At 48.5% G+C, this 15,241-nt stretch overlaps 1 protein-coding gene across 1 annotated transcript in view; it reads right to left on the bottom strand.

Moving 5' to 3' along the window:
* Nucleotides 1-7,363, bottom strand: part of DKK3 (dickkopf Wnt signaling pathway inhibitor 3) — a 44,872-nt gene extending 37,509 nt beyond the window's left edge. The window contains exons 1-3 of the mRNA XM_006167458.2: nt 7,181-7,363; nt 6,566-6,670; nt 1,339-1,476 (exon numbers count right to left, since the gene is read on the bottom strand). Of these exons, the coding sequence (XP_006167520.1) occupies nt 1,339-1,476; nt 6,566-6,670; nt 7,181-7,363 (426 nt within the window). The remainder of the gene's footprint in view (nt 1-1,338; nt 1,477-6,565; nt 6,671-7,180) is intronic.
* Between the last annotated feature and the right edge of the window lie 7,878 nt (nt 7,364-15,241).

Below are 15,241 nucleotides of genomic sequence, written 5' to 3'. Positions count from 1 at the left end.
ATGTTGTTATCCTTACCTCGTAAATGCAGTCAGTGAGGGAAAGGAGATTTCATGAAGTTTTCACAATCATACACGTTACTGGGAGGACTCACACTCAGGAGTTCTGACAGCTAGAGTGAGCAACCTTAAGATGTAACCAAGCCTGTTGGCTAACTATCTTCAGAAAAGATGGCTTAATATTGGTTTTGACAAGAACACAAGAACTATTTCCGGAAACATTCTCTAGTCTTCAGACGAGCAATGCTGAAGGATTCTGTTTGGGCAGTGAACTCATTCACGTACCTGGGGCGGGGTGGTATTCTCTGTGTGATCTATCCAGCTGGGTCCGTGATGATGTGGTAGGAGGAAAGGCACACAAAGCCTACAGCACAGTCACAGCCGTGGCCCATACAAATTAAATCCCTCTTCTCTATGGCACAGGGACACGATTGTTTCCACCAAGTAAATACCTGGACACTCGCACACATGCCAGGCTCCTGGGTGATAGCCATGATGGCCTTGCATATAGGAGATGAGATGAGATTAGAGATCAAGCTCTTTGATAGTCTCAACACGGTGTCAACTCGAACTGTTAGAGGCCATCATGATGACCCAGAATAACTGCCCAGAAGACTCTCTTCAGGAGAATGCAGGCTGAGGGAGTTTGCTCTCACGTCCTGCTAAAGGAGCTGAAGACATCTCACACCCAGGACAGCCTAATGCTATGTTCTTCAAGACTTGCAGTTTTATTCATCAGGTCAGACTGAGAATGAACTAGCTTTCTTTTCATGCAATATACTACACCACAAAACACTTAGACAAGGGGCAGGTTGTTAAAATCTGCTCTAGAATATTGAACAAGCAGCACATGAATGAATGAGTGATCTCGTGGCAATAAAGGATTTGCCTTCTGAAGATGGGGAGATCACAACTGAGTTCCTCCCATGGAAGCATGAAGACTATTCACCATAATCTGGTCTCTATTTTAACTTCTGACTGAGGCATACATAAACACCCATGAGATAAATTCCTCAAATTCAGTACTGGGAAAGTTACCTCTCTGGACACTTGTTGGCTTCCTTTTTACAAACAATAAAAATCCCCAAATGTTCCTTTGCAATTGGACTGGCAGGAAGCCTAGCGTTATTTATTTATTGCTTAAATCAAAAGCAATTTAGGTTCTTGTACGTATCTCCCTCTCCCCCTCACATGGCTCCTCACTCCCTCTGTTTTTTTCATCTGTATTTTATCTTTCTCATTTGTATGTTTGACTTGTGTATCAAACATGCAAATAAGACCTTACTTCTCTGTCGGGACGAGAACTACAGAAAGGCGGTGTACTGGCATGACGGCCCTTACCTTGTGGATTTCTCGGTGCACGTGGACAGTACTGTTTCCAACCTTGGTGTCTGTGCTGGTCTCATTGTGATAGCTGGGAGGGAGGTTTTCCAAGGTCACTTCTGGTGACGTTTTAGCAGCAGCTTCTTCTGCCTCCATCTATTAAGTCAATGATTTCATGAGAAAACTGTTTTCACGTAGGGCAAATAAGAGCCCATTAGAAAACAAAAAATAAAACCGCCTCTCTTTTCCTCTTCTGCAATCACGGACAAGGGTAATGATGACAGGTGCTGTTAACTGAGACCTCACCAGTACAAGACATAGTACCAAGTGGTGTGTGTGTGTTTGTGTATATATATATATTTCTTTTTCTTTTTTTTGGAGAGGTTTTTGCTATAGGGCATGTGCGCTCACCAGAGAAACAGAGACAGAAAGCAAGAAATCACCCCCAGGGGGGATGGCCACCACACCTCCTCCATTCTCCTCTTGGGATCTTGAACATGCACGCACACACGCCTGGAGGGAGGGGAAACCACCAGGTCCAGGACGTGACCCACAGTTGACTACATGGGAGTCCAGCAACATAGCCATTATGCCAACTGCTGTTCCCAGTGGTTTACATATTTTATGGTCCAAAATCTCACACCCTAGGATGTGGGTGTTAATATCTCTATTCTACGAGTGGGGAAACTGAGGCTCAGGGAGACGATAAATTTCCAGCTCTTAGTGAAGGGTGAAGTTGGGATTTTTCTTTTTTTAATTTGGCAGAGAGTGCATGCACTTGCTGGAGAGAGACAGAGAGGGAGAGAGAAAAACTAAGAGAACAGCCCCCTGCTATGGAGGGAGGGTCATGCCACAATTCCTTCATCATTCCTCCCTCCTTTTGGATTTTGGGCATTCACGCACAAGTGTCTGGAAGGTTGCTCAAGCTGCCCAGCCCAGGACTTGCACTATGTGGTCAGCCATGTGGGATCCAGCTGCTTTAACCACCACACCGTAGACTGGGCCTGGAGTTGGGATTTGAACACACTTCCATTTAAGCAGTCTTGACTCCTATATAAATGCAATTGGTACCCTTTCTGTCTCCTGGGGGCTTAGTCTGGACGTCACCTGCATCCAATTTCCATACATTCCTCAACCAACTCCATTTCTCTGAGGGCACTCTCAGGTCTCAGATGCATGCATGGGCCCTGAGTGCTGGGGAGTGAACACCCTCGCAGTGCGGCACAGGCTATGGGGTAAATGCCTGCATTTTCTCCCCTCGGCAAGATTGTTCTAAGACACAGAGAATCTCCACAGTCCCTCTCAGAGGCCACAGTGGGTCAGTGAGATCGAGCCCCAGATGCCCACAACGGTCAAGTGTTCATCAGCAGACACTCACTGCCTTTCTTCTCTTCCATCCCACCTTCCCACTTCCTGTTAGTGTTTACTGGGAATCACTTCCCAAAGTAAGCTATTAGCTCCCAAATCCCTGCTGCAGGGTCAAGGGCCAAGTACACCCATCCTGACTCGTTGCAGGGCTGAGGAAGAGTACAGCAGGAAGGCCCTACTGAAGGTGCCTTCCTAAATTCCTCTCTCTTGAAATAAACAAACAAACTTTATTTAAGAAGCCTGTCTGGGGCCAGCAGGTGTTACAGTGGCTAAGGCACCGGATCCCACATGGCAGACTCAGTGGTTCGAGTCCCAGTGCCAGAGGTCTGAAAAATACGCTGGGTGTATATGTGTAATGTCCAAAATCTCAAGAAGAGAGTGGAGGAGAAGGGACTGTGGCATGGTCATCCCCCTTGGGGGATTATTTCTCACTTTCCCTCTCTCTGACTCCCACCAGTGTGTGAATTCATCCCATAGGAAAAAAAAAAGTCTTAAAAAAAAAACAAAAAAAATCTCTGTCTCCTTTCCCTTCTCTTCTCTCTCTCTTGCACTCTCTCATAAAGGAAAAAAGATTATTAGAATCTGAAACCTACAGCATGGCTTTCAGATACCTGACAAGTTGCCAGATCTAGAGTTTGGGCTGAGCAGATAGTTTTTTCATAAAGCCTTTCCCGGTCTCAGCCAGTGGCTATTTAAACAGAATGACCTAACAAGGCTTTAATGGCACCATGGACTAAATATGTGGTTTACCATGGAAATTTCAACCACAACTATTACTGCCACTAGCAAGAAAAATGTAAGCCTGAAGCGATCAGAGTGTTTCATAGAGGAGGAATGCGAATGCTATTAAAAATGGTGCTTAGATTTGGTTGAGTCTGTGCGTCTGTTAAAGGGGCATAGTAGGAAAACTTGGGAAGATACATTCAGGTATTGGGATTCTTGCTAGAACTAGGTGAAGCAAGTATATGCCAGCTACAGATGCGACAACGAGGGTGGAGGAACTGGGTGATTTTATCTTAAAAATACATTTATTAGTAGCATATAGAATACTAAAACAGAAAAGCAGGAACATCCTACACTGAAGCCATTTGACGATTTGCTTCTCCCATAACAATCTCATAGCTATGGCTACTCGGTCTTTCCCCCTGAGAAACCACAACAGCTTGAGTCAGCTGGAGTCTTTAACATGTAAGTGACAGAGGATCATGATGCAACAATGAATACAATATGGTCTAGGTCCTTTATGTCTTCCCTTAGACAATAAATAGCGACTATACTGTGTTTATGAGACATACGGGTTTTCTGGCAGGCACTGAAATGAATACTTATAGCCACAATCTATTAAGAATCGATTCTAGGGACCACAGCTGATGTAATGGTTACATCACTGGACTTTGACATAGTCGACCACAGTTTGAGTCCAGGCCCTGGTGACTTAAAACTTATGCCAGGCACGTGTGTGTGCATGCCCAAAATCCTGAGAGGAGAATGAAGGAGAAGGGATTGTGGCTTGGCCATCATCCTGGGGAGTGATTTCTCGCTTTCTGTCTCTCTCTGCCTCTCCAGCAAGCACATGCTCCCTAAAGAAAAAAAAGAAAAAAACTCTCAAAAAAAATCTAGATAAGAGTATTTTGAAAAGATATTTTTAACATTTTTAAGATTGTTAATATTTTAAGACAGCTTAAACTATATTTACAATGTAGATTCCATTGAGAATCGATCAGGCACTGGTTCCTACTACCTCTATTCATATAACGATAATGGTAGCTATTAGTTATTGAGGGCCAGTAATCTCCTTCATCTTTACAATTTCCTCATGAGAAGCTACGTATATTGCATCTATTTTACTTAACTTTACTTGCTTTAGTTTTTAGATGGCTAGGTACCTTGCTTTATTTACAACATTGCATTTAATTCTCCCTTTAACCTTAGGGGTGAGAATTGTCTCCGTTTCAGAGCCCAGACCACACTGCTAGTAAGTGGCAGAGTTGGGACCGAATGAGGGAACATTGGTGCCCACCGTCCGCTGTCCTGTAATGAAGGTGTTCATCCTCTCTCATCCTGTTCCCACTGCCAGCAAGGACACTCTTTGGGAAATAATCACTGACTGGAATAGCTGTGACAGCCGATGTCTGGTGACAAACTTCAGCCTACCAAATTATACAACCCGAGAAGAGCTGTATCTGGAGAAGGAAGACTGGGGTTCTGGAGAATCCTGACGTGGATTACTCCCATGGTGAAGACACCATCACTGAGTTCCTGAGGGGACCCAGGCTGCTTGGATCATGGTGAGAAACTGAAGAGGCCCTTCCAGCTCCGGCATGTCCCTCATCCGAGGCCCAGGCTGCACACTTTCTGAGCAGCGATGGGCACTTTACCACTGAATAAAAACATGGCGGCCAGGGGTGGGGGTGAGTGAGTGGGGGGCGGCTAGTCAGTCTTCCTGAGCCTCTGTGCAGGAGGGAAAGTCCTAGAACCCAGTAAAGAAAGCCAGAAGACCTGGAGCCAGAAGATCACAAACTCGATTTAAGTTGAAGCTGTGGAATTAAGAGCCTTGGGCCCATCTGACTTCTGTGCTCCTTTAATTGCTCCAGTCAAAGCTCTTTTGCTATGAGAGGGTGCAGAAAGCCTACGGGGCTTGGGATCTGGGCCAGTCCAGTGGCTATGCAGGTACAGCGCCCATGTCACTGCCTCCCAACCCTGTGTCCCCTTCCCTATAAAATCTATCAGTTTGACTATTGTGGGGTGGAAGGAGAAAACTGCTCAGGGCTGGAGGCAGAAAGCAACCTTACCCAATAGACACGACCCAGCTGTGAAGGTTTTGCCCAAGGGGGCTACCATGCTGGACATCAGCCTGGACACCTGGGCTCTAGTCGGCTCTTTTTTGCTGGCTTCTCCGGAACGGGAGGCTACAGCTAGAGCCGGGCCCAATAGTGCCCATGCCTGCCCACCCCAGGCACCTGGGACAGCTCCCCACACCTGGCCAGGAGGGCTGGGGCTGGGCCAGTTGCACCTCCTGCATACAGCTTTCTCCATGCCTGGGTGCCCACCAAAGAGTGCAGAACCACAGTGCTCTCCACCCACAGGGATGGAAGGAAGATCCCTGGCAAAGCTTTGCCAAGGTGTCTGGCACCTGAAAGCAAAAGCTGCTACATCGTGCACACCTATTACGTGCCAGGAGCCCACACCATTCACAGGAAACAGGCTCAGGGTGTGGATTTGCCCAGTGTCACCCTGCTAAAGAGCGACAGAGGCAGACCCGAGCCCAAGATGACTCCTGAGCACTCGTGCACGGAGGAGACTGTCTCTCTCACTCCAAACCCCCACCCTCTGACAATTCACACTGCTGGGATTTAGGATTTTGATTTCCCATCTCTGCCCCCATATGGCATTAGGGGAACCAAGACAGCACAGACCGTCTGGCAGCAAGCTCAGAGTTCCTCGTCTCCTCCTGATATCCTACCTATGTCCTGGTGGCACAAACGCAAAGCTCAACAGACAAGCTAGGACTTAGAGAAGGCTGGGGTTCGCTCGGTTCTCTGCAGAACCCCAAAGCTGGAGCACCTGCCCGGGCAGTCATGGCTCACTACAGGGGAAGGCCAACTGCATAGTAAAGGCGGTGGCGCGCAGCCTGCAGGCAGGTGGTGACCAGCTACCCAGGGAGGGTCCACCGGGGATTCTCGGTGGAGAGGTTTGGATTCAGACTGGCAAGAAGGCACACCGAGGGGAAACTGGGATCGCCTGCTTGGCCTCAGGTCACTCGGCGTCTGCTGCCGGCCTTCCCCAGCCCTTCGCGGGCGGGAGGTCCGGGCCAGCGCAGCGACCAGGGCTCGCAGCACGCCCTCCCGCGGGCCAGCTCAGCGCGGGGCTCACCCACCTCCTCCACCGCGCTGCGCAGTTTGTGCTGCGTGTCCTCCATCAGCTCCTCAACCTCGCGGAACATCTCGTTCAGGGTGGCCTCCTCTTGCGGGTAGCTGAGCGCCTGCGTGTGTCCGGGAACGCAGTCTGAGCGCGGACCACCCCCCTCGCCAGCCCCGCCGCCCCGCCCCGCCCCCAGACGGGACGAAACCCAGTCGCCTCCCGACGCAGCTCTCCCTGCACACGGGCGCCCCCCTCCACTCCAGCCCAGCGATCCCGCGCCCCAATCCCCTCCGAACCCCCATCTCCGTTCTGCAAACGCAGAGCTCTGCCCCGCTCCCGCGATTCTGGGCCCCTAGCCTGAGTAAACGAACCCGGGCCCCCTAGGCTAACTAACGCTGCTCACCCCATTTCTGTCCTGAGTTCGAGCCCTGCCCCCTCCTAGATCAGCACGAACCGCAGTTCTAGTGACCGGATCCCCACTCTCACCCGAACCTCTCCCAGCCCCAGTCTGGACTGGGCAGAGCACAGGTCAGCACCCTCTCCTCCAGGTCGGAAACGAACCGGCGCCCCGCCCCTCACCCACCCAGGCGAGACTGAACAGAGCCCTCTCCCTGCCTCTCCCCGCACCCACCCCGACCTTACCGAGCTGCGCGCGCCTTAGCACCAGGTCGCCGCGGGGCTGCGGGAGCCGGAGAGGCCGCGGGTGCTGGAGTGCAGCAGGGATGCGGCAGCGCTGGTACCGGGCGACCTGCAGCGAGCGCCCAGCCCAACAACCCGCTGCGGAGCTCTGTGGGAGGGGCCGCTGCTCCGCCATTGGCCGACCTGGGCGCCCGCGACCTCGCCCCCCAGGACCGCCTCTTCTGCCATCTCCTTCCCTTCATCCGATTGCCCCGGGGCATCCCTACCGCTGTCATCTCTGGCCTGAGGTCTTGCAGCAACCCACTGAGGGCAGCGGTTTTGGGGTGGGGGGAGTCTTTCCGGGTCCCACCTTTCCTCACACCTTGCGTATCTCCCCCCAGCATGCGATCCTGCAGGGTGCGACCCTAGCCGCTCAGCCTGGAGTTCCAGTCGTCACCAGCTGGCCTCGAACCGCCGTGGTGGACGCCATACCAGCCAAGAAGCCCAAGCGCAGCTTACGAGGCAGCTCAGGAGGATGTCAGCAAGCTCCCCGGGGTGGGGGGTGGGGAGGTGGTAAGGGTCTGGCTGCTCTGCTCCTTCCCGCCTTCCCACCCCTCCAAACTACCGGATTTGTGCCCCAGCTGGCGCAAGTGTAAGAGGTCATGCGCCAGTGTACTGCCCCAGGGAGAGGAGGAGCATGGATGCCTGCATGTGTGTTCATTGTCATGTGAGAGCAGAACTTGGTCTTATAGCATTCCCCCACCCGAGTGCCTATAATGGGGGGCGCTAGGATTTTTATATTTTAATGAGAGTGTTTCTTGAACCTCCTCTTATTTTCTCATAGTACTCTGTCTAGCCAGTCCTTCGGCCTCCTCTGGGTCTCACTAACTCCTCCCAGTCTCCCAAAACTCAGAGTTTCTCCTGACCCTTCCCCCTTTGCTCCCCATCTCTCCTCTGGGCGGCTCTGGCATGGATGTTTCCCCATCCCAGCCCTGGCTTGCCACAACTGTCTGTTCACTGGCCCTGCGGGGCCCAGGAGGGCTGATCGTTACACCATTAGCTATAGATAGATCCATATCATTACTGAACACTCACTACGTGCCAGGCATAGGTGTTAACTCATCTGATCCTCAACAACCCTCTCAGGTTGGTACTGCTACTTTTGTTCCTATTTTACAAATGAGGAATCGTTCCTAAGGTCCTATAGCTAGTAAATGAACCCAGGAATGTAGTTCCAGAGATTTCCTCCTTAACTGTCACACCCCTCTGCCATAAACCTGGCTGAGAGCCAAGTGCGAGTATGCGATGAGTGATTTCCATAGGTACCATGTGTTTGGCGGCTATGTCACTTGGCCCATATGACTGAGTGTCAGTTGGAGAGAAAGCACCTTTGGGCACTTCTTGGCATTACCACTTATGCTCATCACAGTTCCAGTCCCATGGATCCTGGACAGTCCCACAGGTACCCAGCGTGTTTAAGGCTGACCATGCCAGGGACTCAAACCATGGTCGCCTTGTGGGATCCAGCTTCTCCTGCGCAGCTCACTTTCATTGCTTCATGGAACCAGCTCTCAATCACCGTTAAAGTAAGGAACATCTAAAATGTTTCCATTGTGCCATTGGCTAAGCTCTGCATCCACTAGGGACTTCATTTTTCTGGAATGATTTAAGGATGCTAAGTGCTCACATTTTCTTTGTGATGGACTTACCAAGTCATGCCCTGGGTCCCCTCCAGGCCGGAGAAGATGGCAGCAGAGTGGTCATAAGGTGCTGAAAATTACCTAGAATATTAGCAACCATGCAGCCATTCCAGCATGCAGCTGTTTGCCCTGTAGAAACTCCTGACCCTGTGCTTCAGGAGAAATGCATAAACATGTTTATTGAAGCAATATTTACAATGGCAAAAATGTGCAAACTGCTTATCAGTGGTTTTCAGCAGGGGAATTGGATAAGCTGGGGTTTCTACAAATAAAATAATGTACAGCAGTGAAATGAATGAATGGTGTTTATAGGCAACGACATTGCAAAGCCTAAAACATGAAATGGAGTGGGAAAGGCAACTTGCAAAATGAGATGTACCAGATAGTATTTGAACATATTTTAAAAACACCAAGCACTAGCATGCATTACTAATAGATGCTACACACATGGTGAAAAATACAGAAATGTGCAAACTGCCTCTAGAGTGGGAGACAGGAAAAAATGGAGTTACCTTTACTTACATTTAAAATATTTCATTACTATAAGAAAAAGTGTTTCAGCATGAAAGAATTCTGAAGCAAAAGTGTTCAAATAGCCACATCTATTTAATCATCACACTTAACTACATGTGGGTATATGAGTGTAGCCGTTTTATCATGTTTGGTATATCTGAAATATTTTGTAAATAAGTTGGTCAAAAAAGAAGAAAAAGAAAAAGACAATTCCCTGAAAAGCAAAAACACAACCAAAAAACCTTTCATAGGGGCCAGGTGATGGCACAGCAGTAATGCAACTGGACCCACATGGGATAGGTCCTGGATTCACATCCTGGGACCTCCCTGAGCATACTGGGCAAGTGTGTGCCCATGACCCATCCAGCCTGGCTGAGACTCGGGATGATCACAGACAGCGTTGAAGGTACCTATCTCTGTCTCTGTCTTTCTTTCACTGGAAGACATAAATAAATAAACTTAAAAAAAAAAAAAAGAGAGAGAGAGACCAAAAAACCCTCTTATAGCCAAAAGACTTTTCTTAAATCTGTTGACAGAAATGCTAACCTGTCCAAGGCCCAGCAGCAGCCTCCATAACTGCGAGGTGGGTATGGGTAAGGGACGTCTACACTGACCTTGGGAGAAGAGTAAAAGACCCTTCTAGTCTGCTTAAATGGTGAGATGCCTTTCTGAGCCACTGGAATGACATCACTGGGAAGCTGGAACTGAGTAATGGCTCTGGCCAGTAGGTGGGGCTTATCTTTACACACACACACACACACACAGAATAGTACTCAAACAAAGAAAACTCAGATAGCTTAAAAACAGAATTCGTGTAGATAACTATTATTCCCTTGAATGGCATTACAGTGTTAACAATTCAGGGCCAGCCCTGTAACCCAGTGGTTAAAGGGAGCTAGGTTCCATGTGGCTGGATTCCAGCTCTGGAGGCTAGAAAAACATGCATGGAGCATGTGTGCATACATGCCCAAAATCTCAACAGGATGAACAAATGGGCTAGAAGGGATTCCAACGTGCTCTCCCTGTCTCTGACAATTAAAAAAAAAATGTGAACCATTCTGAATTGTTCATTAGAAAATGGGAGGGTTTTCTTTTAAAAAAAATTTCCTTCTTATTTATCTCTTTCCTATTAAATGATAGCGGACATAACTTGGATTAAATTGTGAAGAATTATGCTGAAAGGCAATGTATCTAGAGTTAGTTAGTATTTGCTTTCTCTACCGCAGTGCAGACCCCATGAGATGGCGTCTGATCTTGCTCCTGCAACCATCTCCGGTTCAGCCCAGGGCCTGCCGAAATTCAGCAGTCGGTAAAGATATATCCAATAAATGCAGGCCCACTAGGCCTGGGATCCCACCCACAGGGAATCTGCAATGCAATGAGGAATCAGGGACATGGGCAATGAGACAGTGGGTGGATGAAAAGACAAAGTGAAACTGACAACAACAAAGGGAGAATGAAGCAAATGAAAACTGACCCTTTTCAGAATGCCCATGAGGGTGTCTCTCCCTGGTCCAATTATGGTGGGAATGGGAGGCCAAGTGGTGGACACCATGGCCACCCCATGTGATCAAGCCAGAGCTGGACATCTGACTACAGCTGACACATCAGGTCTTTCCTGGGATTTTGAGGCTGGAGAAACCACCCAGTGGAAGAAGAGGGAAATTTGTCCATGAGCCTGAGAGGTGGACAGGGTGACAGGAAGAGAACAGCTGCTTCCACGATGCCATCCTGGTTCAGGCTCTAGTCTGTCTTCCTTGGTCTCTCTGGGCTGCAGCTGCACCAGCTGCCTCAGACTCTGCAGGTGTTTTCCTGTTCCTCTCAAGTACTCCCCTTTTGTGCAAACTGTATTTGCTTTTTGTCTCTATCAATCCGCCTTAACTTAGACACCGATCATCCTTACAAATGTCTGGGGTAGTTCTTCCTCCATTTTAATAAGGTGATCCTCTTCAAGGAAGGTTTGTTTTAGAGGACGTTACCCCCTTCGAGGCCCACATGTAAGAAACAGGGCTACTGGGTCCAGCCGAACAGGGAAGGGTCCCCAAGAGGGCTTCTCCTTTGTCAGGCAACCCTGACCAGCAGTGCCAGCCACCGAATTCTCAGGGCCTTCCCAGGTCCTGTCTGCAACGTGCTATTGTTCTGAAGAAATTAGTGCCAAGATTTTTCTGAATGGAAACTCCATCTGGCTTTGAAAAGAGTATTCACGTGGATTCAGGGTTTCCATGAGTAACAGTTACTGAATATCCAAAACACACATTGAATTTGCCAAGTTTCCGTGGGTGGGTGAGCAAAAGAGCCCCACAGGACCATATTCCTGGCCATCCCCCTTGGAACGCAGCACAGGGAGACAAGCCCTGAGCCTGCCGTCTTGATTTTATTTAGCAGGTGGGTCCATGTGCTCTGTATATTCTTGTATATGCACTGAACCAGAGCATGGGAGAAAAGGACTAGGGAACAAGAGAATGTGGTGGAATTAGCACCGAAAGAAGAAAAGTAATGAATTGATGTTATTAGGCCACTATGGAGGAAGACTCTCTGGAAATCTGTTTCTACCCAATTCTCTCCACTGCTTGGGGGACCAACATTGAGTTTGTTTATTCTCTGCAGCAATTTTTTTATACTGGCTGCATAATCACCTTTTTTTTATAAAGGGGCTAAAAATATAGATGTCTGTGTGTTGTCTTGGAGATGCTGATTCAGTAGGGATGAGACAGGGACCTCTTAATGCTGTGGGGAGTCCTGGTTCTGTAGGCCACAGGAAAGATCCTTGCTAAGGAGTCTGAGGTCGTCACCCTCCCCAAAAAGCTCTTCTATCCTGTCAGCCTCTTTGCTTGGTCAGATCCAGTGATGTTTGCTTTCCTCTGGACATGGTTGGAAGCTTCTGGATACTGGAAAGAAGGCTGGATGTGGAGCTAGACAAGCCTGGGTTTGGATTATGGTTCTGACCCAGGGCTGACTATCCCTGAGTTCTCTAGTTTACAGGCACATGAGTGTCCAAACCACAGGGTTCCTAGTCCCCACCAGCTGTCCTTCAGATCACCTACGAAATACCCAGACGGGTGTATTTGTGCACCTAAGAGTCAATCCTGGTTGCTGTTCATCTTCGTTACCAGCATCTCCAAGATAGTTGTTTCGTCTGGAAGCTAGTGAGTCAGGACTTAGGTGCTGCTCTCAGCAGCCTGGCAGGGCATATCCAGAATGGGCAGCTCGTTTGTGCAGTTTTTATTTTGGTTTTTCCTGTGTTAAGATCCTTGCTGGTCAGCAGTTAAGAGAAAGAGCTGCTTAGGCACACAATGGTATGAGTGCATCTTGAATGCATTATGCTAAGTAAAAAACACTAGTTCTAAAGGCTACATGCTGATTCCATTTATATATTTAGAAGAGGCAAAATTATAGAGACCACAAACAGATCGCTGGGTGCCAGAGACTGGGATCAGGAGACAGATTGACACTAAAGGATTATGGGAACTTTTGGAGGAGTTCATACCTAGATTGTGGTGATAGACACGTGACATTGGTATGCATTTGTCAAAAACTCATAGAATTATACACTACAAAGATTAAATTTAGTGCACATAAATTATACCCAAATGAAAAGAAAATGGGGGAAAAGAGGTAAAGTAATGGGGCCAGCTGTGTGGAACAGTGGTAATGCCCTGCTCGGGAGAAGCATTCCACGTGGTGCCTGTAGTTGGAATTCCCAGTCTGGTCCACCTGAAACATGTCAGGCCTGCAGACAAGTACCCAAGGCCTCACAGGCTGGAGGACAGGAAGAAGGGGATTTCAGCAAGGCCAGATCCTGTGGAGGGTGTTCATCTCTCTTTCTCTCTCCCTGTCTCTCTCACACTCTCTCATTTGTGCACACCCACTCATGTATAAAGGGAAAAAATGTGTTTTAAAAAACAAGTAGTGAAGTAACTTTCCAGGGAATTAGAAAAAAGAAACACCAGGGGTTAGAACAGGTGTGTTTGACTACTGAATCCTGACTTCTCACTGCGACGCAATATGGCCGCTCCACCAGCTCTGCAGGAGAGAAGGGCCACGTCTCCGGAAACAGGCTTTGTGTGTGATCAGGTATGGTGGCCGCGGGGGCATCGTGTGTGGGGGAAAGAACTGTGTCCTTGTCATGGTTTTGCGACTTTCTGTGTGTATGGTCCTGGACAGACTAATGTACCTTTGTAAACTTGCACTTTCCTCATCTGTCATGTAGTTTCTCCATTGTTAAAAGGAACAAAAGCCAGGGCCAGCAGATGGGATAGTGGTTACATTGCTGGACTCTCATATGGCTGACCACGGTTTGAGTCCTGGACCTGGTGGCTTGAAAAATCACGCCAGGCACGTGTGTGTGTGTACCCAAGATCCTGAGAGGAGAATGGAGGAGAAGAGATTGAGGTGTAGCCATCCCCCTTGTGGGGTGATTTCTCACTTTCCCTCTCACTGTCTCTGATTCTCTCTCTCTCGCTCTCTCTCGCTCCCTCTCTGGTAAGCACATGCGCCCTCAGGCCAAAACCTTGTTGGGAGGTACTGCAGTTTAATTGTAAATGGAGGACTCAGAGGCAATCCCAGCTTTGTGTTACTATTTAACTGACTTAGAAAAGTTTCCCCACTTTTCCAAGCCCCATTTTCCTCATCTATAAGAGGAGGACAGGAGCTGTATCTATCTCCTGGGGCCATTGTGAGTCTGACAAGAAAGAATTCCTGAAAGCGCTTAGCAGAGCGCCTGACATGAAGTGAGCGTTAGCTATTATTTTATTATCATCGTCAACATCATTACAAGGCCCAGCCAACACAGCTTTGCATAGCGCCTAGAGAACAGAGCTCTCTTTGTGTGTGCTCAGCTGGGGCTCAAGGGATGGCAGAGCAAGGGGGTGTCCAGAGCAATTTTGCTTAGACTACAAAGGGTTATGGAGGGTCTCGGTGCAGACGGCTCTTTCTGTTTACGCAGGCAGACCTTTTATCTGCCTCGACGCACAGTGCTGCCAGGATGGCTGGGTCAGAAGAAGTTCACATAATAAACACGCTCTGTACCCAGAGCACGCATCCATCCACCCCGAAGGCCTGTTGCCGAGGCTCTCACGTTTTAGACTCCTTTTCCTCTCTCAAAATCTCAGGATCTCCACATCTCTTGCTTCGATATGGCTTCCACCTGGCTCTCTGATAAAATATAAACAAGATTCAAATGCGGGACTTATCCCAAGACCCAGCGTTGATACAGGAAGGCCTTCCCGGGATGGGAACAGTGTGGAGAGATACTGCTGGCACGGTGTCTCCTCGTTGTGATTCTCTATCATGGTCCGTGCTCTGTCTGTTCCTTCTTGATCTGAAGCACTCCCTGGGAGTGGGTCTATTTGCTAAGTATCTCTGAAAGATGATAGCCTCTTGCTGGTGTGGCTGGACTGCCTTGGAAATTCGCTGGCTGGAGCTGAAGATGGTCGGTGCTGCCAGGAGCACATTCCAGCACCCTGCACCCCTAGGTGTGGTTCTCAAACTTAAGGAAGCATCAGAATCACCTGGAGACAGGAAGGTGGGTGTTAAACATAGGGTTCCGAATGGGGCGCTAGTCTCTGCAGCTCTAGTGAGTTCCCTGGTGATCCTGGTACTACTGGTCCAGGGACCAAACCTTTAGGATCTCTATTCTTGATTGTTGGGGAGATAGCAGGCTGCTGGTGATGAAAAGGGAGGGCATTGCTGATAGCACCCTAGCCCAAGTAAAAGAGAGACTATGGCTGTTGATAAAATTAAAAGGAGAATTGTTTTTTTTTCCAAGCTTTACATTCTATTTTCTGTTAACACCTTTCACTAATCAGTCTTTCTTTTTTTTTTTAAAAAAAAGATTTATTTATTTATTTATTTATTTATTT

This window comes from Tupaia chinensis, unplaced genomic scaffold, assembly GCF_000334495.1.
Source record: "Tupaia chinensis unplaced genomic scaffold, TupChi_1.0 Scaffold144767_1, whole genome shotgun sequence".
In the NCBI taxonomy this organism is placed as follows: Eukaryota; Metazoa; Chordata; class Mammalia; order Scandentia; family Tupaiidae; genus Tupaia; species Tupaia belangeri.
Note: the sequence above shows the minus strand (reverse complement) of the source record. Positions and strands in the feature narration are given on the sequence as shown.